The following is a 26002-nucleotide window of genomic DNA, read 5'->3' on the forward strand; positions in this document are numbered from 1 at the left end:
CCCCATTGGGGCTGTCCGAAACTGCTGCGGCCCTGCCTGACATGAGGTGATCTTGGGGCCGCACAGCTCCCGGACAGGGCAGGGGAGGTGCCGTGTGCGGGGAATGAAAGGAAGAGTCTGTCCCCGAGCCTGTGGGACAGAAGGAACTCGCGGGGGGCCCCGCCTTGCGCGGGGACGAGCCTCGGATGGGCTGTAAGCGGAGTTCCCCGTCCTCCCTCCAACTGCCCCGGACTGCCAGGCTGCCTGCGGCCACACAACCCAGGAGGCGGGCGGCCGCGCAAGGCCCGACAGGAGTTGTAGTCCCGAGAGAGCGGCGCTGCGCGGCCCGGCCGGCTGCGGGGACTACAGTTCCCAGTATGCCTCGGGGCAGGGGCGCTCCCCCCACTCTCCCGCCTTCCCCCCTCCCCTCCCGGCGGCGTCGCTTGGCAGCGGGGCTGCGTGCGTGGGAGCGGGAGGCCGGGCGGCGCGGCGGGCATGGGCGGCGGCAGGGAGTGAGGGCGCCGCCGCGATGTGGCTGAAGCCCGAGGAAGTGCTGCTGAAAAATGCCCTTAAGCTGTGGGTGCAGGAGCGCTCCAACCAGTACTTCGTGCTGCAGAGGCGGCGGGGCTACGGCGAGGAGGGCGGAGGCGGGCTGGCAGGTACTGCCCCCCCCGGGGGCCGGGGCAGGGTCTCCCCTGGGCTCGGCGGCGGGCGGGGCCGCCTCAGGTGCCGTCCCTCAGGGGCCGGCGGTGGAAGGTGTCAGAGGAAGGGCTGAAGGGGGAGGGTGGCCGTTTGCCGGTCCTGGGACCCCCCCGCTCTGGAGGACCAGTGAGGAGAGGAGGCCTGGCCGAGTTTTGAGCTCTTGACCTTCATGCGGTTTCTCATGTGGTTCTCTTTTTCCACCTTTTCCGCGCCCCCCCCCGCCCCCTTCTCTCCCCCCCGCCCTGTCCTTTTTCCTTGTATGAGAGAGGCGTTTCAAAAGACATCGCCCTGCGAAATGGAAGGCTTGATGAAGTTTCCGGCCCGCTCCGTGTGGGATGGGGCCTGCTGGTGCTCCCGGGAGCCCCTGGGGTGGGCAGCCTGACAGGGCTGGGGGGCTGCTGCTACTCTCGGGGGGCATCTGCAGAGCTGGGGTCAGACTAGCCCAACACTTGGTACTGCCTTAACAGCCCTTTGCTCCGACGGACACGCTGGCAGAGTTAGATTTGCAGCTTGTTGGAAGAGGAGACGTCAGAAGAAATGACTGATCTGCTTTGCTTTGGCAAGGTGCTCATTTCCAAATCCCTTTTCCTGCCTACACTTGAGGCTGCTTGAAATGAACTCCTGCTCAAGCATTTCTGATCACTTATTTTAAAAACAAGGATATGTTTTGATGGAGTTTGTCAGGAGAGGTGGGTCAGGAAAGTGACAGAGCATTGACCAGCATATAATAACCTTTATTTCATGAGAACTTCAAGGCATGTAGCAGGGTTTCTATTTTTAATTCTTGTCCGCTTGTAGTATCATGTACTGCATAGACCTCAGCTACCGCTGAGACCTCTGCTATGGTGGTAGCTATTCAGAGTAGAACTGACTTCTTCATAGTCTGGTGGCATCTGTCATTGACCCTGTCAAGGAGAAATGCTACAGGGAAGCAGACTGAAGTTTTTCCTGGGTGGGATACGGTTCTTGGGTGTTTAGCATGAGTTGCATCTCTCTGGATTTCTAGGGGCTCTCTAATTGTGTCATTGTAAAGCAAGCTATATTAAACATGAGGCGTAATTGTCTTGTTGAAACATTTATTCATTTGACCAGACAAAAACACAAAGTCCAGACTTTTGGCTGATGAATTTCAGATGTAGAAATAGCCCTCCCAGCTGCTGGTAGGGCATTCTTCATTGGCATCTGAACCATGTGCAGGGCACAAGGAAAATGTAAAAAGAAAGCATCATAAAATCCCAGATTATTTTCTAGTGGTATCATAATATTAGAGATCGATAGATAATATTAGGCTTCAGTTTAGAGCCAAGGATGATATTTTGCAACCTTGGAAGTCTTGTGGTCATCAGCCTAGGTGGCCCATTCTCTGTCCTGGTATCTTTGGAAGCCAAGGAAGATGTGTCAGTATGAAGGTTGTCTTTCTGTGTGATAAAATTAATTTAAGAACTGTGACTAAAGTGAAACAATGAGAACTAGAATTAGGTGTTCATTTAAAAACATCATTGTAGGCTTACAGCTGGACAGACAGCTGGGGCCTCCAAGTGCCCTTTGGTTTTTGTTGAAGGTGAGGCTTCCATCAGTAGTCTTCTGTCCTTGATGGCATTTGACAGTGTGGAAAAACAATTGAATGGGATAGTTCCTGTAGTATGCTTTTTTTTATGTGGTATCACACATTTTATTTCTGTAGCTTTTCTCATAATGTTAGATTCATACAGATGTCATCTGTGCAAGTTATGTTTTTCACTGGACAGAAACAAAAAGAGTGATGTTATTGAATTAAAATTGTGATAAGAAAGATTAACAAGAAAATTGGAAAAAATGCAGTTACATTTATGTTAAGAGACTTGAAAATATTCATACCTCCTAGGTATAAACTAGCATAATTTGCTGTGTCCGATTTTAGTTTTATATTGCTATGTGTCACTCAAGAAAATTAGCATTTACTTTAGAAAAAAAAAAACAATGAATAGCTATTATCTTATGAGGTCATCACAAATGTGCTAAGTAAAACCTTGTTCTCCTGAACAGCATTTTTCAGGTGGTGAGACAAGGCTAGAGGTGACTGGCAGCACTGAGGGACTGGAGAGTTAGGAGTGAAAATAGGCAGGGAGCAGTGCAAGAGAGGGGCAATGCCTCACTACAGGCATTCGAAGGAAAATGAACTGTGTTGCAGGGTCTGACTAGCAGTAATGGGGACTAGCTAAGGAGGCAGTAGCAAAGGATTCCCAAGAATATAGGACTATACTTGGTAAGACAGACTTTAAGGAGGGGAATTGTGAGTTTTGAGGAAGCAGCCAATAGCTGGAGAAGGTACAGACCAAGGAGAAAAAAGATAGGTGAGAGCAGAGACACTTACCTGAAGGAAGACTGGGAATTCTGGTGCTGACCTAGGTTTAGAAAGAAGGCTGTAGTTATGTTTGTTTGTATGACCCTTCTGGACTGACTGTTACAACAGGACGAATTTGTAATCTGTAAAACAGGACGAATTTGTAATATGTAGGTGATACAGTTAGCTCTTGCTGCTCTGTCCACACACAGCATAGTTCTGAGTTGGCTAGTGTGGATAAAAATGGACAGAAGTATCTTGTGCTGGCTTTGTTTAGCCTAGGCTCTTGGCTCTCTTCCTGCAGGTATGCATCTGCTTAGCTTGACATTTCAATCTCTTTCCTTTCTTAGACCTCACCAGGATACAGATACTCTAACCTGTTTGACTGGTTCTACATCTGATAATTTAGCATGCAATAGATTGTCCCAAAGTATGTTGCTGTATGTCTGGCAGTGCAGCTTGTGTGACCATGTGCTCTGGTTGTTCAGTCTTTGGGAGAGCTACTCAGGTTTTCTAGTGTATTGATAAGAATATAGTTAGGCAAAATGGCACATGTGCTGAAGCACGGTTATGATGACACAAAACCTGAGTTGTGAATGCACATGCAATAACTAGAGATTAAGCATGTTGTTCACAAAGATGTTGCTTTGATTAGACAGGACCTTAGTGACGAGATGGGTATTCCAGGGGTAGTTATACAAATGAGTATTTAGTGTCATAAAATACCAATCATTCACTGAAATGTGAACAAACAAATTCTTTGTTTTCTGCTTCTGTTGTTTCAATTTGCCTCTTTCTGCTTGAAAAATTCAAGTAAAATGCAACTGTGAGAGGAGAAAAACTTGTCAAATAAATACAGCTAAGTCCTGGATTTCCTGTGGCCGTTACTGCCATCCTGAATCTGTAGAAGGCCCTTGTTAGTATCCCTGCTTTTTAAAAGATGTAGCTTGTTGTCTCCATCATTGCTAGCTAGCTTGCAGGCATAGGAGTTTGGAGGAAGGGGAGACAGCAAGGCTTGTATGTGTGCTCTGGGGAAATTTTCCTTATCTGGTATCTGTCAAAAGGAATAATGTTAAAGTATTATCAAGTAGTGGGTGTGGGTGTCAATATCAAGGACTTTGTCTCTAACAGAATTTCATGGTGGACCAATTAAAAAAAGTACTTGGTGATCTTTGTACAAACTTAAAGAAATTTCTTTTGATAGGAACAGCAGAATAGGAGAGGAAACTTGTGTTGTAGCTAGACTCAATATGCAGCAAAGAAGATGCTTGCTTTTCAAGTCTTAAAGGTCTGTTCTGTGACATCATTAAATATACAGTAGTAGAGTAAATGGGAGAAATAATTTATATCTACTGGTGTTTTAACACACTGAGATTTTGATGTGGCTTGCTTGCTGTCCTCAACTGTGATAGAAATCAAAAGGAAAACTTGCTGGTTAATAAAGATCTGAAATAATGACAGGTGGGAAATGACCAGCACACGCTTCCCCGTTTGTGTTATACAGCTTTTTAGTTGTACAGACGCAAAGATAAGGAGAAAATGTGATATTTGTGTTATTTTCTCTGTACCTACCAAGGAAACTAATACTTACCTGTTTTTTTTTCAGAGTGTGCTTCTGATTTTCCCTTCTTTCAGGGATATTTTTATTGCCACAGATAGAGAAGATAGATTGCCACACGAGGGCTTGGATACACACTTCAGTTTAATGAGTTACCGTTGTTTTACCTGAGCCATAACCACTGACCATGATGTACACGAGTTATTGTAAATAGAGATGAAATCTTTTTTCACTGAAGGCATTAACTAACCTGTCTTAGCTCTCAATTGACTAAGAACATTTGCATCTCAGCCCATGCTTAGTATTTCATTAAGCTGGGGTTTCTTAGTCATGAGTTCAAGTTTGCTTGGGAAATAAAATTAAGCAAAAAGAGTTCTGTGCTTAATTTGAGGAAGTAGGAAGAAGGGTCTTAATCACAAGTTGTCATTTGTGGGTTTTAAATCAAATACACAGGGACAATGGCTTTTTAATGGTTTATATGGCATGTATTTGTATCTTTGTTTATCTAGTGAAAACTGGGACTTTAGTCTTTTTTTAAAAAATGGAACCAAAATGCTCTGTAAAACTATTTGCTGTTATGGAATTAAGTTTTATCCTGTCGTTGTAATTAAATATTTACTGTAGCAGGGAATTACTGTTTAGGTCTCCCGCATTGTAATTTGGCAACAGTTCCCGCTGGATTTGTGTATCTCCCTTGATGTTATATGGTGCACCAGAGAAGACTTTGTGGAAGTTACATAGTGTCTGCTGATACTTTGGTAGTTTGGGTTTTAACAGACCTGCATCTTCTGATATTTTAAAAAGGTTTTGCTGAAGAATACAGTCCATTTAAATGGATTTAAAAAAAGTTGGGATACTCAAATTTGTCTTTGCTTATTTATGCAGTTGATTTAAGTTTTGTATTAAATCTATAAATTTCACATACTATTCCTACTGATTTTATTCCTTGCAGTTGTACCTAGGTATTACATTGCCTTCAAGATTTATTTTCCTTTTTAATTCACAATGTATAAACAGGTTGACTTTATGGTACAAAAACAGCTAAAAAAATTCACTTGAAGTTCATTATTTCTATTCTTCACATTTATACTTATACAAACCTGGAAATTTCAGTTGTCAGGACATAGCTATTAAAACCCTCTCTTAAGGTTGCTTTACACTTTCTTGTTGTGAGGTATCCTCTGTAGGATTCGATGGAGTCTCTTTGTGTACCGAAGAACCATATGCTGAAAGCTTAGGAGAATGACCGTAAATGTTTTTTTGCTCTTGAACTATGACATATATTGGATCAAAATAAAGGATGTTTGCTATTGTATTGGGTTTGCATGGTAAGGTTTTGGTTGAGGGGGCCTATAGAGGTGGCTTCTGTGAGAAGCTGCCGGAAGCTTCCCTCATGTCTGATAGAGCCAGGACAGCCAGCTCCAAGACAGACTTGCTGCTGGCCAAGGCTGAGCCTGTCAGCAACAGTGGTAGTGCTTCTGGGATAACATATTTAAGAAGGGTGGGAAAAACCTGCTGTGGAACAGCAGCTGGGAGAGAGGAGTGGGAATATGTGAGAGAAACAACTCTGCAGAAGGTCAGTGAAGGAAGGGGAGGAGGTGCTCCAGGAGACAGAGCAGAAACTCCCCTGCAGCCCATGGTGAAGACCATGGTGAGGCAGGCTGTCTCCTGCAGCCCTTGGAGGTTAATGGTGGAGCAGATGCCCACCTGCAGCCCATGGAGGACCCCACACCAGAGCAGGTGTATGCCTGAAGGAGGTTGGGACCCTGTGGGAAGCTCATGCTGGAGCAGGCTCCTGGCAGGACCTGTGGTCCCATGTAGAGAGGAGCCCACACTGGAGCAAGTTTGCTGGCAGGACCTGTGACCCCGTGGGGGACCCACACTGGAGCAGTCTGCTTCTGAAGGACTGCGCCCTGTGGAAGGGACCCACACTGGAGTAGTTCACGAAGAACTGCAGCCCATGGGAAGGACTCATGTTAGAGAAGTTCCTGGAGGACTGTCTCCCATGGGAGGGCCCCACACTGGAGCAGGTGAAGAGTATGAGGAGTCCTACCCCGAGGAGGAAGAAGCAGCAGAGACAACAGGTGATGAACTGACCATAGGCCCCATCCCCCTGTGCTACTGTGGGGAAGGAGGTAGAGAAATCAGGAATGAAGTTGAGTCCTGGAAGAAGAGAGGGGTGAGAGGAAAGTCTTTTAAGATTTGGATTAATTTCTTACTGCCCTACTCTGATTTGATTGGCAACAAATTAAATTAAGTTCCCTAAGCTGAGTCTGTTTTGCCTGTGATGGTAATTGGTGAGTGATCTCCCTGTCCTTATCTCCACCCACGAGTCTTTTGTCATATTTTTTCTCCCCCTGTGCAGTTGAGGAGGGGAGTGATAGAGCAGCTTTGGTGGGCACCTGGCATCCAGCCAGGGTCAACCCACCACAGCTATCTATCACAAACTTACTTGTTTTACAGTATTTTTTCACCTTTGGTTCTGTTCTAATTAGCTTTTGAATCTTCCAGATCATAGAAGTGAGCAATTATTGCTGAAACAAAGCTGATTGTAGCTGTAGAATATTACTCTCTGCAGTTGTTGCCACTCAGGGAAAGCTTTTACATTTTTTTCAAACAGCTCTTTTTTATGATGATGTAAATAAATGTAAGAATGAGACTTCAACTGTACATCAGAGTGTCTACTTTTCAAAATCCTTAGTGTAATAGGGCTGACCAATGTTGTGCTAATAGAACATTTCTGTTTGTAAGGAATTCTTACAGTCTTATAAATATTTTATATCCTTTAACACTTCTAATGTAGCAAATCAGGAGGCTGTCTGATTCAGTTTTAATATAATTAATTATTGACCTCAAAGGTACTGTTATGCATTAGAGGAGAGAACAGGCTTGTGCTAACTTTGCTTCAGAAAAATACTGTTCTTTTAAGAAAAGATAGCAGCATGTTTTTTTATCTTCCAATTCTTCATCTGTAAAATGGAACTCGTATTACTCTGTTTGCATTACACTAGTCCAACATAGGATAGGAAGTAGTCAGATTGCTGGGTATGATATACATATTTAAAACAAAGAAGATTCTCAGCAATAAAAAAGATGTAACTGACAGTTATTCTGGTAAAACAAACAAACAAACAAACAAGCAAAAAACAACTTTGAGACTGTGGATTGAAAAGGACCAAAAAAAAAAACCAAAAACAACCAAAAAAAAGGCAAATATTCATACTCTCTTGATGTACTTGGTGAAACGAGTGGAATTAGTTCGTAATGTACTGAGTATTTATTGGCTTAAGTGCAAACCTGTAGTCTATATCACATTTGTAGACTAAGCAGTATTAACTAGTGGGACTGTTGAAGTGACTGGTGTAGTTTATTGTGTCTAAAATCAAATGACCTTCCAAGTAGATGGAAACTGTTATGACATTTTGAGGAGTGCTGCTTTGTAGTGCACTGTTGTAATCATTCTCTCAAGATGAACAGTTGCATCAACCTTACAAATGGTGACTAATGTCCTTGTACTCTGTATCATAACAGAAAATTATATTAGGAGAGTTGTGAATGAAATAAAACATTTGCTGAAGCATAGCCAACTTTGAGATCGGCTCAGTGTTATGACTCATTCAGTAAGCCAAAGCTCTTTAAACAGACATAAATGTTATAGATTCAATGTATGATTTCAGTTAGAAGCTACAAAAAAAAAATCTCTACTTTCCAACAGTAATTTACAATCTGTGAATTGCAGACAAAAGAAGGCAGTATTTTTGATTGATGTAATGTACTGGTCCTTGTTTTTTTTTTTGTGTGTGTTTTTCATTATTATTCACTTCCATTTGTTTGAAGAGAAGCAAAAGCATTCTGAAACTTGAATAGCCACAGTAAGGTAGTCACACCGGTTCTATGCTGAAAGTGTATCCTTAGGAAAACTGTGTTCTGAGAGTGATTGTCTAGACTTCTCAATTTTGCTTTCTTGTGTTTTCTCACAATTGTTATTGTTATGAAAAAAATTCTGAAAAGTATTTGGGAGGGGGTTAATGGAGAGAAAGTAGAACAAAAAGTAGCAGAAGCCAACCTAAAAATTCTGAAATAACATTTGAGGGATGCATTTGAAATTATCTAAATCTAATGCTTCTATGGAATATTAAAAGCCTGAATAAAAAGATAATTTTCTGTTACCCGTGGAAGGGTACTTAGAGGTGCCATAAGGGATATATTAATTTTGCTTACAAGCTCTCTAGTAGCATTTTTTTGGAAATGCCCTGTGCCCATGATCTCAACAAGTTGTGGAACAGACTTTTCAGCATCTCTTTGGGTACTTGCATCTTTCATATTTTTGGGGGTAATCTTATCTTTTATTTTGCTGTCCTTCTGTAGGAGAATAAAAGCTCCTTGTGATTAATTTGGTAGGTTTGCTTTAGTTGAACTTTCCACTTATGTGGCCGTGCATAGAAAAAATGGCAAGCACAGGAAATACAGGAAGGAAGCATAAGATATTGTTGCTTGTGTTTTTGTTTCTGTTGTAGCAAGAAATTTTACTTGTGCTTCAGGATCCCAAAGTTTGTATTTTTTTGGTCTGGATTTTTCTTCTTGTAGAATTCCCTGATTCTTAGATTTGAAAAGAACTTTTAAGATATGTGGGCTAATATTTTTATTACTGTGCAGAAAGAATGTCGTGGTTTAGGCCTGATTGGCAGCCAACCACAAGCCAGCAGCTCTCTCTCCCTTCTCCTCCGGCAATGAGAAGGGACAGAGAGCCAGGCTTGGGGTTCGAGATAGGACTGGGATGGGGAAAAAATCCCCCTTTTATGATCACGAGCAAAAGGCAGACTCGTTAGGGGAAGAAAAAACCCCATACATTTATTACAGACACTAACAACACATAACAGAGTAGGACAGTGAGAAGCATTGGCACATCTTGAGAACACCTTCCCCCCGCCCCTCCCTTCTTCCCAGACTCAGCTCTGCTCCCGATATCTCTACCTCCTCCCGCCAGTGGCGCAGGGGCAGGGAATGGGGGGTGCAGTCAGCGCTGCCACTTCATCTTCGGTGAGGGGGGTGTCCGAAACTTGTTCCTCCTGCTCCACCGTGGTCCCCCTCTCACAGGAGACAGTCCTCCACAAACTTTCTCTGACTTGAATCCCTCCCACGGGCCGCAGCGTTCCCCACACTGCTCCGTCATGGGTCACTAACTTCCTCCGACTGGATTCCCTCCCACGGCTGCAGCCCTTCCCGAGCTGCTCCGGCGTGGGACTCCCCCGCATGCTGCAATCCTCCCAGCACTGAATTACAGCAGCGGGGCTGCCTTTTCCCATGAGACCCCGGCCTTCTTCGGGCACAGCACCTTGATTATTCCGAGCAGGAACAACAGGCCATAAATCAATGTCTGCTCCACCGTAGATCTTCATGGGTGGCAGGGGGGGGCCGCCCTGCCGTCTCACCACAGGATACAGGGGGGTCTCTGCTCCGGCACACCTCCCCCCTCCTTTCTTCCTCCATTCCTCCACTGACCTTGGTGTTCATGCAGCTGCAACAACTCCTCCTCACAAGTCCCACTGCCCGTCACCACGTCCCTTCTTAAATACGTTATCGCAGAGGCTGATTGGCTCAATTTCCCAAACAGAAGTGGAGCTGACGTGGAGCTGGGGGAGCTTTGAGAAGCTTCTCACAGAGGACCGCCCCGATAGCCCCCTCCCCTGCCACCAAGAAACTCCACCACTCACTCAACCCAGGACAAAGAATGATTTTGGCAGTCAAGATAACGTGTACTCATTTTCTCAGGAAACTTTTCACTCCCAGTTATGGAGAGATGAAGAATGTCTCATTAATGAAATTAATATATTTTGATCTGTACTCTGTTTAATAGGAGCTAATTCAATATCTACTGGTAGGGAGGTGACATGGCCATTATATCTTATGGTGTATAACCTATATGGGAATAATGCACTTTATGTAATATACTTATGCATGTGGTAGTAGGGTGAAATGTTAGTGTTCCACACTTTAAGTAGGAGTCATCTGATAGACTGTTTATGAAGAATGGCAGGCTCTTTCTATTGTGGTACGAGCAGCAAAACTTCTGTATGTACAGACAGTATGATATAGTGTTCTCATGTAAAAATGGTGGGATTTTTGTAAAAATCAGATGTAATAGAATTACAGTTTCCTAAGAGCTGTTTCCTGTGACTGGAAAACAGACAACAGTAAATGACTTATTAAGAGGTAGTTCAATTACTGTTTGTGCTCATTGAAGGCTGGGAGCTACCATGTTACGTTTCAGGTTGTCCTCTGGTTTACCAGACTGCATGGCTATGGCTTCCAAGGGGGTCATCTCAGAAAACTTCTTCACCCTCATTTTGTGTTTATAATGGCTCTTATTGGATCAAAATATTATCACCTCCCAAAGAGGTTGCTCTGGGAGTACTTTTTGCTTTACTCATTTGTGCTTCTTATTTTCTCAGAGTTCATTAGTCCTTACTTGAGTGGCATTCCTATTCACTAAGAAAGGTAATCAGAAGTCGGTGTACATTTCAAAACCTAAGTTTCACTATTCTGTGTACATTTTTCTTAAATGCAACAGGTCTTCTCGTGGGAACATTAGATGCGGTGTTGGATTCTACATCGAAAGTTGCCCCATTTCGCATCCTGCATCAGACACCAGACTCTCAAGTCTACTGGTCCATTGCATGCGGTATGTACTATGATTTAGAAGGTAACTGAGTTTACAAAGTGAAAGTTGATAAACTTTGAATAGTTTCTGAATTGGCAGTAAATAACTTCTTCAGACATAGTCCTAAAATTTTAGAACTGATGGTGACAGGCTATCAAGAAGGTACTTTGATAAGTATGTTGGAAATATACTCTGGGGAATTCTAATGTCATCAGGTCAGCCCTTGGCAAAGCACAAAGGGTAGTCTTCACCGTAGGACTAAATTTATATAAATTCTATGCTGTATAAGTATACTTTACAATAAAAGGCTACATAATGTAGCCATAATGTAATTTGTGTTAGAAAACAGATTCTTGCTTCTGTGAAGAAATTGAAGAGACTACATTTTGTTCCTGCTATTACATATAAAGGATCTGAAAGAGTGCTTCTAAATAATTTAAATATTTATTTAAATGTTTCATCTTCACTGTGTTACATCTGAGCCTCTGATTCAGATCTTGACCCAAATAATTGGTCTACGTGTGTAGTTTGAGAAAAATAATTAGTTTGATTTAATTGCTATATTAATTACTCTTCATATAATTTTTTTTAAGTGTTGCTGCAGATCCACCCTGTGTAGTGCAGTCTAGCTATTTAACCATATATAGAACAATTGATATTAATTCCCAAGGCAACTTTAAATAATGATGTGGAGTCCACTGAAGGTTGTTTAATTAGTCTTTACAAAGTAAACCGAGAAAAATAATTTGTTAAAGGTGTGTTCTTGCTTAGGGGTATTGATAGTATGCAATTACATTGACTGATTTTATTTGTGAGCATTCCTGGGGAGCATGAAACTCTTGATTAATTTATATTCTAGAATCTATTTATTGAAACCTGTGTAAATTCTTTCCCTCTCTTTCCCTGTCCCTGTCTCCCACCATCTGATGGGCAGCCACCTGTATTTAAAGAACTGACTCAGCATTGAAACGACTGGACTTCTGCTGTTGTTTCACTAGTTGTCATCTCTGTTTATTACCTATTTCCCTTTGCATAAATTGTAATTGAGTATATGGAAAGAATAATATGAGTTATCATAAAGATTTTGAAGCTGGCCTTCTGCATTCCTCTAATTATAAAAGTAGCTAGTGGGTTGGAGTATTCCTTGTAGTTAAAGTAAACCAGTAATCTAAGTGTATTTCTGGAAAGTTCAGGTGAGGTAGATTTTTCTTTGCTGTAAAGTTGCAGTGACATTTATCATATAGTAGGTGGTAGTGTTCTGAAACCTAGATTAAAAAGCAGTGTAAAGTAAATAAAGTGACAAGGTTGGTTTCTCTCTAAGGTGTTTGAAAATGCAGTATTTATATTTTTGGAACATTGAATTTTATCTTGGCCCCATGGTTTCTACATTCCTCATGGTTATTGACAGCAGGTTTTTTAAGTTACTGTTCCTCTCACACATATGTAATGAATATGTTATGTCTTTATTTCCATGTACTTGAATTCCAGGTGGTCCAGAAGAAAAAAATACTGATTCTGGTGGTGAAAAATGTTTCAAGGATTGCTCAGCTTGTGTGAATTAGGGAGCATTTTTTCCTGCATCGGGAGTTAGTTCTGATATATGTTTTCTGTATGGGGTGCAGCTGTGCATCTGTCCTCTCACAGAAGCCTGCAATGGCATGAAAACAAAGTGGTGTTTTGTTTGGAATTACAGCATAAGCAGAACTTTACTGTAGGTAGGAAGACATTGTTTCCTGAATGGTCGTTGCCTAAGCTTTAGCGTGGTTAGAAATAAAGTTAAAATACGAGTTGACAGAGGATGAGATAAAATCATGACTTATACTGAGCACAAGTAGCAACTGATTGTTGTAAGCAGCGTAAGTGGTTGTGTCAAGTATCCAAAGAGAAGTCTTTGCTACCTCCCTGGTTACGGTGACGTACTCTTTTCATCCTCACTCATATTGGAAGGGATTTTACACTTTGTCCAGTGACCAAAGCTGAGGATATCAAATGCCCAGATTTCATTTTCTTCTTAGTCTCATGAATCTGATCTCACATTTCCCACTAGACTATAAGTCTGGGAGTGTTCTAGCGAGGCTCTGCCACCCGTGTTGGGGAAGTACTGCTGAGCTGCAGGAACTGTCGGTCCAAGTCGGGCTTCAGCACTGAGCCACACAATGTTACCAAAGCTGAGATGCTTCTGGATGCAAAGGCTGGAGATACAGCTGCATAAAGGCCTTGAAAGATAAAACCACAGCAGTGCACATTTTTAATGTACACCAAATACATTTTTAGTATACACAAGAGTTGGACAATAAATTTGAGACTTGTGGTTTGGACTAGTGTATCTGAATTACGCTGTGAATTGGGAATTTGGTAAGTATTCTCTTGATTAATATTTTTAGTGAAATGATTAAAGTCTGTCCTAGTTTTAAGTAATATTAACTTTCTTTTTCAATCAGGATCCAGCAGAGAAGAAATAACAGAGCACTGGGACTGGTTAGAACACAATGTTATGAAAACTTTATCAGTATTTGATTCAAATGAAGATATTACGAGCTTTGTCCAGGGAAAGATAAGAGTAAGTAACAGGCACATGACATAATTGGGAAAGGATATTTTTTTTCCTCTAAACGTACACGAATAACACATCCTCTTTAAAATATCAAAGGACAGCACCGTAATGCTATGTACTTCTGATTGAGTAGTATGTGGCTGTTAACTTCGGCACACTTCCTATTTACCTGCCCCACAGTTCAGTAAGGTTGTTTGACATAAACTCTTCTTGGTAAATGATACACCAGGTACCTTTAGATAGTGGTGTAAAACTGTTGATAAATTATTCCGCAATAATTTTAATAATGCCTGAGAAGTATATGGTATATTTTTGTGAAGGTGCAACAGTTCACTTTATATATGCTAAATATTTAGCCCAGGAATTCTTGTGATTAAGTGAGGATAATATATCTGTTTCAGAAGAGGAGACCTGGGAATGTGTGCCTTGCCTGAGTTGTGTGGGAGACTTGGGGGATGAGTCTGAAATAGCACGTTTGGTTTGTGACCTGTGTTTTGATCAAGACTATTCTCCCTGTTCTAGAACTCACTCTCCTGTCAGGAGAACGCTCTGCTTTATGTATGCAGGTGCATCTATGACACCCACCCACGTGGATATGTATGTAAAGTAACTGGTTCTTTTGTTTTAGGGTTTGATTGCTGAAGAGGGAAAATGTTCTTTTGTAAAAGAAGAAGATCCTGAGAAGTTTCGTGAAGGTCTTATGAAGTTTGAAAAGTGTTTTGGGTTACCAGAGCAGGAGAAGTTGGTTACCTATTACTCATGCAGCTATTGGAAGGGCAGAGTGCCCTGTCAAGGATGGCTTTATCTTAGTACCAACTTCCTTAGCTTTTACTCATTTTTGCTGGGAGCAGAAAGTAAGTAAGCCTCAATACTAAGCCTAATCCCTTCACATTTTAGTGTTTATCTTTCAGATTTGGAAGAATTCTTCCTGTGCCCTAAGGGAGCTATTTTGTCAAGTGAGCAGAAGTCAACATAGAATAGAAAAAACTGCAAACACAAAATACTTTATGGAAAAGAATACATTTCTGTAACTTGCTGCACAATGTCAGTTAGGTTTTTTTTTTCCCTCTATGTAAGCTTCAGAGAGAAGGTGGACCTGTTGACTGTAACTAAAAGTTTTCTGTCACCTTTAGTTCATGCTGCATGTTGATTCAGTCTGTGAGGATTAAAGTTATTTCTTCACACACAGACTTATTATTTCACTTGGGTGCACTACGCACTGATGATAATTTCACCTATCTTCTTTTTCCTGTGTAACAATAGTTTGAAATGCCCAAACAAATGCCTCTAATTGTGTGAGCTATAACTATGTGAAAACTAGAAAGCTTAAAGAAAGTAGGATCTTTCCTGAGCTAATTTTCATTTGTATTGGGAAATGTCATAGCTAATGGGTATGGATGTGCCAATGCACAATCGATTTACTTTAAGAAGCCCTACTGGTGAACTGTTAAAGTGAGGTAGCTTATATGATGGTGTTTGTTTACAATTTGCAGTTTCGCATGAGAGCGAAGAAAAGGTGATGTAAGCTTGTATTTTCATACATGGTGTGTCTTTAATGTTTTTCTTTCTATAAAATTCTTTCTAATGGAATTGTTTTATAGGAATTGTGAAGAGAGTGTTTTTTGTGCTTGTGAGTTTGTAGCCCTTTCCAAGTGTGTTTATCCTTTAACTATATTGCTTAATTATGTTTTATTAGTGGTGTTGACTACTACTTTTCTTTTTTTAATACAAGAGTAGCAGCTAATGAGAAGTTACTCACATCTGCTTATATTTGTATTTTCAGTAAAACTTATTATTGCCTGGGATGAAATATCAAAACTTGAGAAGACTTCCAATGTGATTCTGACAGAGAGCATTCATGTGTGCTCCCGTGGGGAAGATCACTATTTTTCCATGTTTTTGCACATTAGTGAAACGTTCCTTCTGATGGAGCAGCTGGCAAATTATGCTGTAAGGAGACTTTTTGACAAGGAGACATTTGAAAATGACCTAGTCCTTCATGACCCCCTGCAGATCACCAAGAGGTAATATATTACTTAGTGTCTGTCTGCTCTGGGCCCAGTACTTTTTTAGGCAAAGGAGAAGAGAATCCTTGTCTTAAGGAGATAGGTAAATGTCAGCAAAGCTGGTGTTCTCTTAAACAAGTGTCTAATTGAAATTTGGGATCAAAGCAATGTGAGGCATTGTAATTTATTGTTACTTTGCAGTATCAAAACTCTGTATGAAGTCAGGAAGTGATCAGACCTTCAGAGCTGGTCTTCAACTGTAGGTTTTGTAGTAGTTTGGGTTTTTAAATGGTGTTCTAGCAGCATTTAGGGTTAGAAAATTAATGAATTGCAGTGTCTCCAAAGAAACTGATGAGGAAGGAAAAGGTGGAGAGTAAATCATTTGATAAACTTGTGAATAGTAACTGCATGGCTTTTCTTCTCAAGGAAGGTGTGTGATTATTCCTTGTAGTGATTTTACACTTTATCTTCAGTTCTGTTTTCTGTTGAAATAAATGTTGCCCCTTCTTTAGAGAGCTATCCCTAATCCTCACTCAAATGTTCAGTTTTTGATGTGTGCACCACAGCTATTTACTGTGAGAAGTAACCAGGAAAAGCAAGTCTGTTGTTAGGTAATTTAAATTCACATAAAGGGACTAATTCTTTGTCTGCAAATCAGAAATTATGATAAAGTGTTTTTCTAATAATTGTTCCTACTTAAAACTCCATGTACCTATGATTTAAGAGAAAAAATGAAGCTATTTGATTTTATAGTACACTGATAACAAAACCTATTTTAGATTGTATTTCCTGGGTAATTGATATCTCAGTTTGGTAGCAATGCTGGAGAGATGTTGCTCTACAACCAAAACATTGTCTCTGGATGTAGTTACCAGTGAAGAATTAGCCCATGGTAGATGTTTACAACATGTGCTACATTTCTAGATAATTAACTCTCTGTCAAGCCAAAACTTGTTTTAGGTTTAAATGAACTGCTCTGATGGGTAGGAAAACAGAACAGATTAGGTTATTAGTATGTTTTTCTGTCCTACCTGTAGGCCCTGATTCAGCAAAATGCTTCACTGTGTAAGAACATGTTTGAATCTATTTCTGTTCAGTGAAGTATTTAAGTATTTTATTAAGAGGATGAATATAGATAGGCGTGGTCCTGCCCTTTGTTGCCTCTTCAAGCAATGCATTGAACCCTCCAGTTCAACCCCATGGATTATGGGGAAGCATGGTGTTTTACTGTCTTTTCCCAAAGTACTTTTAACTTTGGTATTTGTAAAGACATTTTAATTTTTTTTTTCTCTCTCCTACCCTGTTTTTTGTTTTGTTTTTAATCTAGAGGCCTAGAGAGCCGTGCCCACAGTGAGCAGTTTAGTGCATTCTTCAGGCTACCCAAAGAAGAAACCTTGAAGGAAGTTCATGAGTGCTTCTTATGGGTTCCTTTCAGTCATTACAACACCCATGGAAAAATGTGCATTTCAGAAAACTACATCTGCTTTGCTAGCCAGGATGGCAGCCTGTGCAGTGTAATCATTCCATTAAGAGAGGTAATGCAAACTATAAGTCCAAGCCACTTATACCAGAAGTTTTGGACTTGTGTAGTTTAATGCCAGTTTAGCAGATTTTCATTAGAATCTGCTTACTTTACGTGATGTCATACATTTCCCCCTACCTTGGATACTGCATGTAGGAATTTTGTTTGTAGGTTAATAGAACTGTTTTTATGTTTCAGCTTTGTTCCCTGTATCCTCTTTCCCTTTTCTATTTATTATGACTTCTGTAGCTGGGTACAGAATCAAAATTTTTTAATACTTTTTTTTTTAAATGAAAAAGCTTATGCTTAATTCTTGAAGTTGAACTAATGACAGATTCTCGAGATAAAAAGTAAAGAATTAGAGAGGGTAGATGATCTTGAAGATTAGTAATTGCTCTGCTGTGTTTCTTTCTTAGCTCGGTAGTGCAATTCTTTTTGAAGCAATTGAGCAGTGCTGTGTGTTCAAAAGTCTATAGGAAATTCCACTGACAGTCATCAGTGAATAAGTATCAATGCCATTACAGCTGATAGTATTAGCAGAGAGAATAAAGACCATATTGTAAAGGACACAGCATTTGTATTTCTATAGAGTACTATGGCTAGACTGGAATAACTTCTGGAAAATAATTTCTTCTCCATCCCCCTCTTGACTTCATGTGATCTGGGACATTGCCACGTTTCAGTCTTCCAGTGTTAAAAGCTTTTCATCAGCACCCAGACATATTTTACAATAGCCTAAAAATTAATCAGGTTCTGTAATTGCTTTACATATTCTCTGGACATACTGCTTGACATAAGACACCTGACAGAGAGAGGTGATCTGAGCTAATTTCAGCAATACATTTGGTGTTCCCCACCCAGATAAAGCAATTTATTTGATCATCTATAAATAGCCCTGCAAACAATAGAGACTTCCATAGCCTGTGAAAAACAAGAACAGGCTGTGTTAAAGGAGCTGACTCTTAAATTTATTCTTGTGTATTGTTGGGCCTTCACTATTTGTTCTACAGTACTGTAGTTACTTTATTTCAGGCATCTTTCATTCTTTACCTATTACAATGTAAAAGCATCAGCAACGGCAGTCAGTCTAGTTATTCAGGATTGTTTCACTTGTACTTGCATTATTAAAGTGTATTAACTGCTCTAATCTGTAACTGTTCCATCAGGGCAATTAAAATCAGCTCCAGCTGTCATGTGTTATGACAGCTGTCTTTGAAGGGGTATTCTCAGTGGAAATTCATTCTTGTGTAACTTGTTTCATTTGATTACTTGCAAAAGCTGTGTTTTGTCTGCTTTTGGATGGTAAGAAAAAAAGAAACAGCTTCAGTGGGTAGAAGGAGGCAAGGTTTTCAAATAAGTTCAGAATTTACAGCTGGGAAAACCTTTCCAAAGATTTTTGGTACTCTTGAAAATCTATTGCATAATACTTACTACATTGTGCTAAAATAGGTCCAGACCACTGAGCTTTAAAAGTAGTGAGTTTACTTGCATTACTAATTCTGCTTGCGTGCTGCTTCATACTACTGTTTCACGTACACATGTATTTTTAACAGATTTTCTCTTTCAGAAATAAGCTAGTAAAATTTGTTGCCTAGTTTTTGTATCTTTGCTTCCGTAGGTCACAGGGGTGGATAAGGCAGATCCAGCCAACAGAGGAGTCAGCATTAGTACCAAAGGAAAAACAGCTTTTCGTTTCACGGAGGTTAGAGATTTTGAACAGCTTGTGGCAAAGCTCAGAATGAAATGTAATGCAACTTCAAGTCCACAACACATAAATACAGAGGTAACTGTTCTGCTAATTCTAATTTCTTAGTACCTGTTCCTAGAAATAAGGTTGTGTAGTCTTACTAAGAGTTTATGTATTGTTGTCAGTGTTTTGTTGTGTAATGCAATACATTTATATTGAAGCCTGAATCTTGACACAAAATGGGTAACAATGGCTGCTGTACCTCTAGATTTCAGGTTATCTAAACCTGTGGGGTTTTTTCTGTTTAAGAAAATCATGTTCCTGTCTCTTGCCTTCATGTTAAAACAAAAGTCCACCAGTGTGAAGTAAAATTATGTGTAGCTGTGTTGGTTTTTGCCAACTTATTTGACTCAGGAAGTTGATGGAGTGACTGTAAGGTTGTTTCTAGATGTGAAGAAGGCTGTATGTGTAGTTTCATGCATGAGAAATAAGAAAGCAATGACAAACTAACAAGCATTACTTATCATAGTTGCTGTATCTCTTCTGTGAAGATTTTCCTCTGAAAACAATTTAAATAGAATAAGCTGGAGTAGCCTCTAAAGTGACAGTTTGTAAGAGTGGAGAAGCATACAAATAAATGCCTTTTGGTAGACAGTAATTAGTGTATCAGCAAAATCTGTATCTTGAGATTTTTTTATTATTAAGGGCTAAAAAGCAAAAATTAGTAATAAAAGCAAGATATTTTGATATCAGCAGAAATGCTCAGCTGGTAAGGTACAGCACAGCCCTGGGAGACCTGAGTGCTAAGGTCTGCTGCTCAGGGGTATTCCCTTTTAGATTACCTTATTTCAGGTTATATCTGCGTTATTTTGACGTACTATGCTAAGTCATGTACTTCTGGTTTTAAGGTGTGGAAAAACAAATAACTTTGTTGATATGAAAGAGAATGTATTAAACAATGGTGCTACTGTGAATGCCTTCTGTTTTGGATTCTACTACTTTGTTTTCCATCAGGTTTTGAAAAACAATATAGGCTCTAATGTTGCTTTTTAAATGCTCTCAGCATTTCTGCATAATTCAGTATACGGCTCTATTTAAATGAATATTTTTCTTTTGAATTCTGTGGTGACGGATGGTCAGACCTCCCTACCTATTTTACAGTTCTCATTATGAATATTTGTCCGTTCATAATTGAGTTTTTGGCTCTAGAGATAGATTTTATTTTTGTTATTTTTTATTTTTCTTCAAGTGCAGCCTTCCGAAAGCCCAGCTGTGCAGAGCAGGGATTACTGTTTTTAATTTATTTTGGAAGTCTGTATATGTAACTTCATATAATAAACAATGATGTCCTAGAAGCAAAATGGTTTCTGGTGTCTGTGCTGCTGCTCAAAGGATTATTTGGCATTTGTAACTACCACTGTTAAACTTTTTTTCAAGGTTGCAGCTAGTTCTGTCTATGACAGTCCAAAGGATTTTGATGCAGGACCGTCAAAGATGGGTCAGAGAGATAACAGCAAAACTGTCAGTACAGAAGCCCTAATGACCGTCTACCATCCCCAGGATGCTGAGAATCTAGACTCTAAAATGGTAAGGCATAGAATGGCTAACAGGTTTTGGAATCTGTTTGGAAAGGACTGAAGTATACTCAAAATATTTCCAGCAAGGCTTGTGATTTCCTCTGGGGCTTTGCCAATCTTCTTTCATCTGCATTTTTCTGTATTTGGAGTCCACGGGGTGCTTCTTCATGGCTCCTCTCAATTTTCTACTCATCTTGTTTAATAATGATAAGCCTTATCTTCATGGTGCTCTTCCACCCCTCAGGGAAGAGTTGGCTTTTGTTTTGTGATAGTGAACATGTTTCATATCTATCTGAATTGTCAAGATACAAAGTCACTACAGACTCTTTGGGGGCAAGGAGAATATTATCAAGAAATTTACCTTGTTTCTTCCTTGCTTCATTCTTTTGTACTTCTGTCTAACAAAGCTATGCTCTGGAGGATGTTTCTTTAACTGTTTTTGCGGTAGGACATCCTATTTTTGCTTCTCCATCATGTGTGGAAGAAGACATGAAGGTTTTATTTTAGAATTAAGACTTTCAGCAGAAGTGAGTAAATTAAGATATGGCATTTTTGATGTTAGAAATATCAGAAAATAAATACCCTTTGGGCAGGAGAAAAAAGAATCCATATTTTTAAGTTCTGCTTTTTATTGTATGTTGAACAAAGTTTACTTTTCCTTTTGGCACCTTTAGTTGCTTTAACAGTGTTAAATCTTATTGCTGTGGGCACAGAAAATGTAGTGGCAATGTTCACCCTGTCTCAGCCCTGAAACCTCGCATGAATTGGGGTGCCTGATCATCAGATGCTTTGCTTTAGAGAAATTGAATTGTGTTTTAGGTGCAAAATCAATAGTTTATTAGTAACCTTGTACTTTACAAAGGATCGGTTTCGCTGTTTGTACTATTGCTGCCTCCTCCTACTCTGCAGGTAAAATTCCTGTAACTTCAATTTTGTCTGAATAGGGAATTTTTGCCAGTTTTTATTTGTGAAGCAGGTTTTACTTACATGGGCTGGTCCTGCTGAAGTTCAGATGCATACACTGCTATCTCATATGTTGACAGAAATTGTTAGTTTGTAAAAACGTTTTATCTGGTTGATAAATATTTGATTAAATGTAAAACCTATATGGGCATAATTGGTTTTAGCTATTAGTTCCCCTCCTTAATCCAACTAAATTTCATTCTCCTGCAGATTTTTCTGGTTATTGATTCTCTTCTAGTGCTATTTGGAGCTTATGTAAATAAACTGGGGAAAGATTGAGAAACTGTGGGAGAATAAGGACACTGACGTCATGCCATCCCTCTGTGTGCTTTCCCCTGTTTTTAGCCATTCTGTTCCAAATCTGTCAACTAATATAATGCAACAAGGCATGATGAATCAAAAAAAGGAAGCAACCTGTTTTGCCTGTTGAGTTTCTGTGGGATATTATTTCATCAGTAACAGTACAGTTTTATTGCTGTTACAAAGAACAGTTCATAGACACCTTGAAATTGAAATATGTTAATTTATCAGTAATTAAGCAGGTGTCTGTGACAGCGAACTGACTTTGCAAGTAATCACTTGCTTGATTTCATTGTGCCATCATAGCCAAATACTTTTTCTCACAGTTTGCCAGAGCTCTCAAATTAGCACAGAGAAACCTGCCACCACACATAATCAATCTGAACCTTTTCTTCACCCTATTTTTCCTTGTTGTCTTTTCTACTGCTTTCCTTCAATTTCATCTTTTTTCCTCCTTCTATTGATTTACCCTTTACCAAGAAAATATTACACTGTTTATCACAAAGCAGCAACAAAAAATGGGACACTTTAAAATTGGCTGAAGTTACAATAGGCTGATTTGTTTGTACGTATGTATCATACAAATGTGTGTGTACATATATATATGTACACATGGAAATAGTTGAAAAAGAATATGACAAAAGGAAGTTGTAATGTATCTCTAATTTTTTGCCATAGGAATTATATAAAATGTTGAATTTTCTTATCCATTATGCTGGCAATGAATTTCTGGAATGCCTCAGGAGAACTATGATGTCAGAATTTGACTGCACAGTTGTACCTTGCACTGGTCAGCTGTCTTACTGCTTTTTCACTGTTCATTCACTCCCTTTAAATCCCTAGTACTTTGTGGTCCTTTAATAATTATGTAAATTATGTTGATGTGATGCTGAAACTGCAAATGATTCAATCTAGAGGTAACAATTAGGGCTGTCTACCTATTGATTAAAAAAAAAAAAAGTTTAGCTGAATAATGAACAATAAAACATAACAAATAGATGGTGATGACTTCATTTAAAATAACAATAGAATACATGCTGTTCCAGGGGACAGTCAGTTTCAGCAAAGCCTCTTTACTTGCTAAAAAGAAAATATATTTGTATTTTATAATAGGCTGGGAGAGGTGGGGAAGCCTCAGCCTGGAGAAGAGCAGACTCTGGGGAGACCTTATAGTGGCCTGCCAGTACTTAAAGGGGGCTACAGGAAAAGTGGGGAGGGACTCTTTATCAGGGAGTGTAGTGATAGGACAAGGGGTAATGGTTCTAAACTGAAAGAGGGCAGATTTAGATTGGGTATAAGGAAGAAACTTTTTATTGTACAGGTGGTGAGGCACTGGCACAGGCTGCCCAGAGAAGCTGTGGCTGCCCCCTCCCTGGAAGTGTTCATGGCCAGGTTGGACGGGGCTGGGAGCAACCTGGGCTGGGGGAAGGGGGCCCTGTCCATGGCAGGGGAGGTTGGAACTGGATGATCTTTAAGGTCCCTTCCAACCCAAACCAGTCTGATTTTATGAGAAAGAAAATCTAGCTTGCATACAGATATTGCTGCTTACGGGTTGGAATAATTCTTGAGTGGAAAGTGAGGAAAAAGTTGAACTTAGGAGTGGCTTGAAAAAGGTAAAAGGGAATAATTGTTTGCTGTCTTAATACAGCAGTGAGGGTCTTCACTTGAAGTTAGAAGGCAACAGGTTTGTCTGGGTTCAGAAAGCAATTTGCAGGGAAAAATCTGCTGTGAGTTGCTAAATTCAGAGAGATTGACTTTGCTGAGGAGGTGCCTGTGCTTCTGTTTGCTGGAGGATGGGGGGAGGATTTTGCAGATGTTTGCTTGACTTTACTGTCCTGTGGCACTTGGTTTCTGTCAGGTGGTATACTGGATTAGATTTACCGTTTGTCTGATCTGGTATTGACATTCTTGTAATAAAATACTTTAAAGAATAGTAGATCATGTAGGAGATTGCATTGTATGCCAATTCTATACTATGCACAGTTTAGATCTTGCTCTGATTTGTATCAGCATTCATTTCACATATCAATATAGATGCCAGTGCTCTCATTTCCAGTTTATATGAATATAACTGAGAGCAAAATTTGGTTCTGTTCTCCAAAACCTGAGGAAAATCTTCCAGTATACTTAATGCTTGTTGTTTTCTGCTTTTCATAGCTGAAAGAAAAAATGAAAGAACAGTCCTGGAACATCCTTTTTGTCGAACGGGGACATGGTGTCAGTATGTTTCGAACAAAGAAGACTCGAGACTTAGTTGTAAGAGGGATCCCAGAGGCATTAAGGGGAGAGCTCTGGCTACTCTTCTCAGGTATTGCATAGCAAGTATAATTGATTAATTATATAATGGACTCTACTGTATGGATGTTCTAGTTACTGACTGAATGTAGTCTGACAAAAAATGCTCTTCTGACAATTTATCCCAATTTTTCTGAACAAAGGCACTTCAAAATGATAATTTTCTCAATTATTTTGTTTTGCTTTGATTCAAACTAAACCTGCATCTGCTTCTTTTACAGCAAACTAATTTGAAAAATAACGATAAGAATACATGCTGTTCCAGGGGACAATCAGTTTCAGCAAAGCCTTTTTACTTGCTAGAAAGAAGAGCATGCTTGTGGCACTGTTTCAATTGTTTTGATTTAAGCTTTCTTAGAGGATAGTGTTACCATTACCAGGCACAAAAAAAAAAAAAAAAAAAGGCAGAGAATTTGGCCCCAGTTAGCAGCAGCTTTCTGCTATATGCTGTTGCTTGGTTTAAAGAGTGAGATGTACAGGAATTGTGGACTTTCTTACACATAAGAGATCTCTTGGCAAAGCTCTTAGTGTGCTTTTGTGGCTTTCTTCTGTAGAACACACCTGTGTCAGAGCACTTAACTGGAGGAGGTGGAGGCCCAGGGAATTAAGACACTGCTTTACTACACCTCTGGGTTTTTTCTATTCCTGTTCACTGAAACACTTAGAAAAGCAGCAGCCACTGACTTGAGCAGGGTCGTACAGGAAGCCTGTGTCAGATTCAGAAAATGAGCCGCAGATTTTGAGGAGACAGGTGGGACCTTATCTGCTGCTGTACTCACTGTGTTCCCCTGGGCAGAGCTTTCTTCTCTTCCAGAAGACCTGTTTATTGTAACAAATCCATTTTATACTCTTAATTTATCCTAATGTATGGTAGTTCCTTTTGAGGACATGTGAACATGGATTTATCTTTGCTAGTGTTGAGTGTTTACATAGGCATTTACGCTACTGTTATCAGATCGATATCTCTGTCTTAGAATGTGTTTACATAAAAGTTATGGAATTAATTAGGAAAATATCAGTCTTTTGCCTAGTTTTTCTAATCTGTTCCCAGCTTTCCAAATGGAAAGGTATTGTGTTTGCTAAAAAACTTAGGCAAAATTTAGGTGAAAGGAAGCTCCCCCCACCCTCAGTGAAACAAAAAAGTAAAAATCAACTTTAATGGAAAGTGACTTAGGTATCCTTCAAGCCTTATTTTATTTCGCTTTTCTGTTTTCACTTCAGAGTAATTCCAATAATTTCAGTAGAATTACTCTGATACATTACTGTAGTAACTTCTGGAGATTCATGAGGTACCTCAGTAGTCAACAAAAATTTTCATACTAATTGTAGACAGTCATGTAGGTACTTTACTGTTGTCTTTTAACACTATGCAATGCAATGTATTGGCAGGTGCTGTAAATGATATGGCGTCCAACCCTGGTTATTACACTGAGTTGGTGGAAAAGTCCTTAGGAACGTGCACTTTAGCTACTGATGAAATCGAACGAGACTTACGTCGCTCCTTACCTGAGCATCCTGCTTTTCAAAGTGACACAGGAATTTCTGCGCTCAGGAGAGTTCTTACAGCATATGCATACAGAAATCCCCAAATTGGATACTGTCAGGTATGGCAGTTTTGAGACTCTTAGTGTTGGCTATCTAAATATTAGCTCATGATGGCAGTATAGTGGCACCTCATAAAATCATTCACATAAATATGTAATGGTTTCTTGCGCGGTGGTTCACTTTGCTTATTTCATCCCAGTGTAACATGAGTTTTTACATTACACTTGAACTTGTTGATAAATGCTGTCATGTCCACTTCATATATGCTGTTGCACTCTTAATAGACTTTTAGTACTTAAAAATATTTTCATGTAGTTTAAATACTATGCT

General features: G+C 39.8%; 1 protein-coding gene across 3 annotated transcripts in view; it reads left to right on the plus strand.

The window, feature by feature from the left end:
- The first annotated feature begins 444 nt into the window (after positions 1-444).
- Positions 445-26002, plus strand: part of TBC1D8B (TBC1 domain family member 8B) — a 37519-nt gene continuing 11961 nt past the window's right edge. For all 3 annotated transcript variants that reach the window (XR_006166915.1, XM_042807046.1, XM_042807047.1), the window contains exons 1-10: positions 445-638; positions 11134-11244; positions 13665-13783; positions 14406-14631; positions 15561-15801; positions 17111-17318; positions 18924-19088; positions 20430-20579; positions 23990-24140; positions 25517-25731. Coding sequence is in view for 2 of the 3 variants with exons in the window: in XM_042807046.1 (XP_042662980.1) it covers positions 509-638; positions 11134-11244; positions 13665-13783; positions 14406-14631; positions 15561-15801; positions 17111-17318; positions 18924-19088; positions 20430-20579; positions 23990-24140; positions 25517-25731 (1716 nt within the window). In the remaining variant the exon portion in view is untranslated. The remainder of the gene's footprint in view (positions 639-11133; positions 11245-13664; positions 13784-14405; positions 14632-15560; positions 15802-17110; positions 17319-18923; positions 19089-20429; positions 20580-23989; positions 24141-25516; positions 25732-26002) is intronic.

This window comes from Tyto alba, unplaced genomic scaffold (assembly GCF_018691265.1).
Source record: "Tyto alba isolate M040663 unplaced genomic scaffold, T.alba_DEE_v4.0 Super-Scaffold_5, whole genome shotgun sequence".
Taxonomy (NCBI): domain Eukaryota; kingdom Metazoa; phylum Chordata; class Aves; order Strigiformes; family Tytonidae; genus Tyto; species Tyto alba.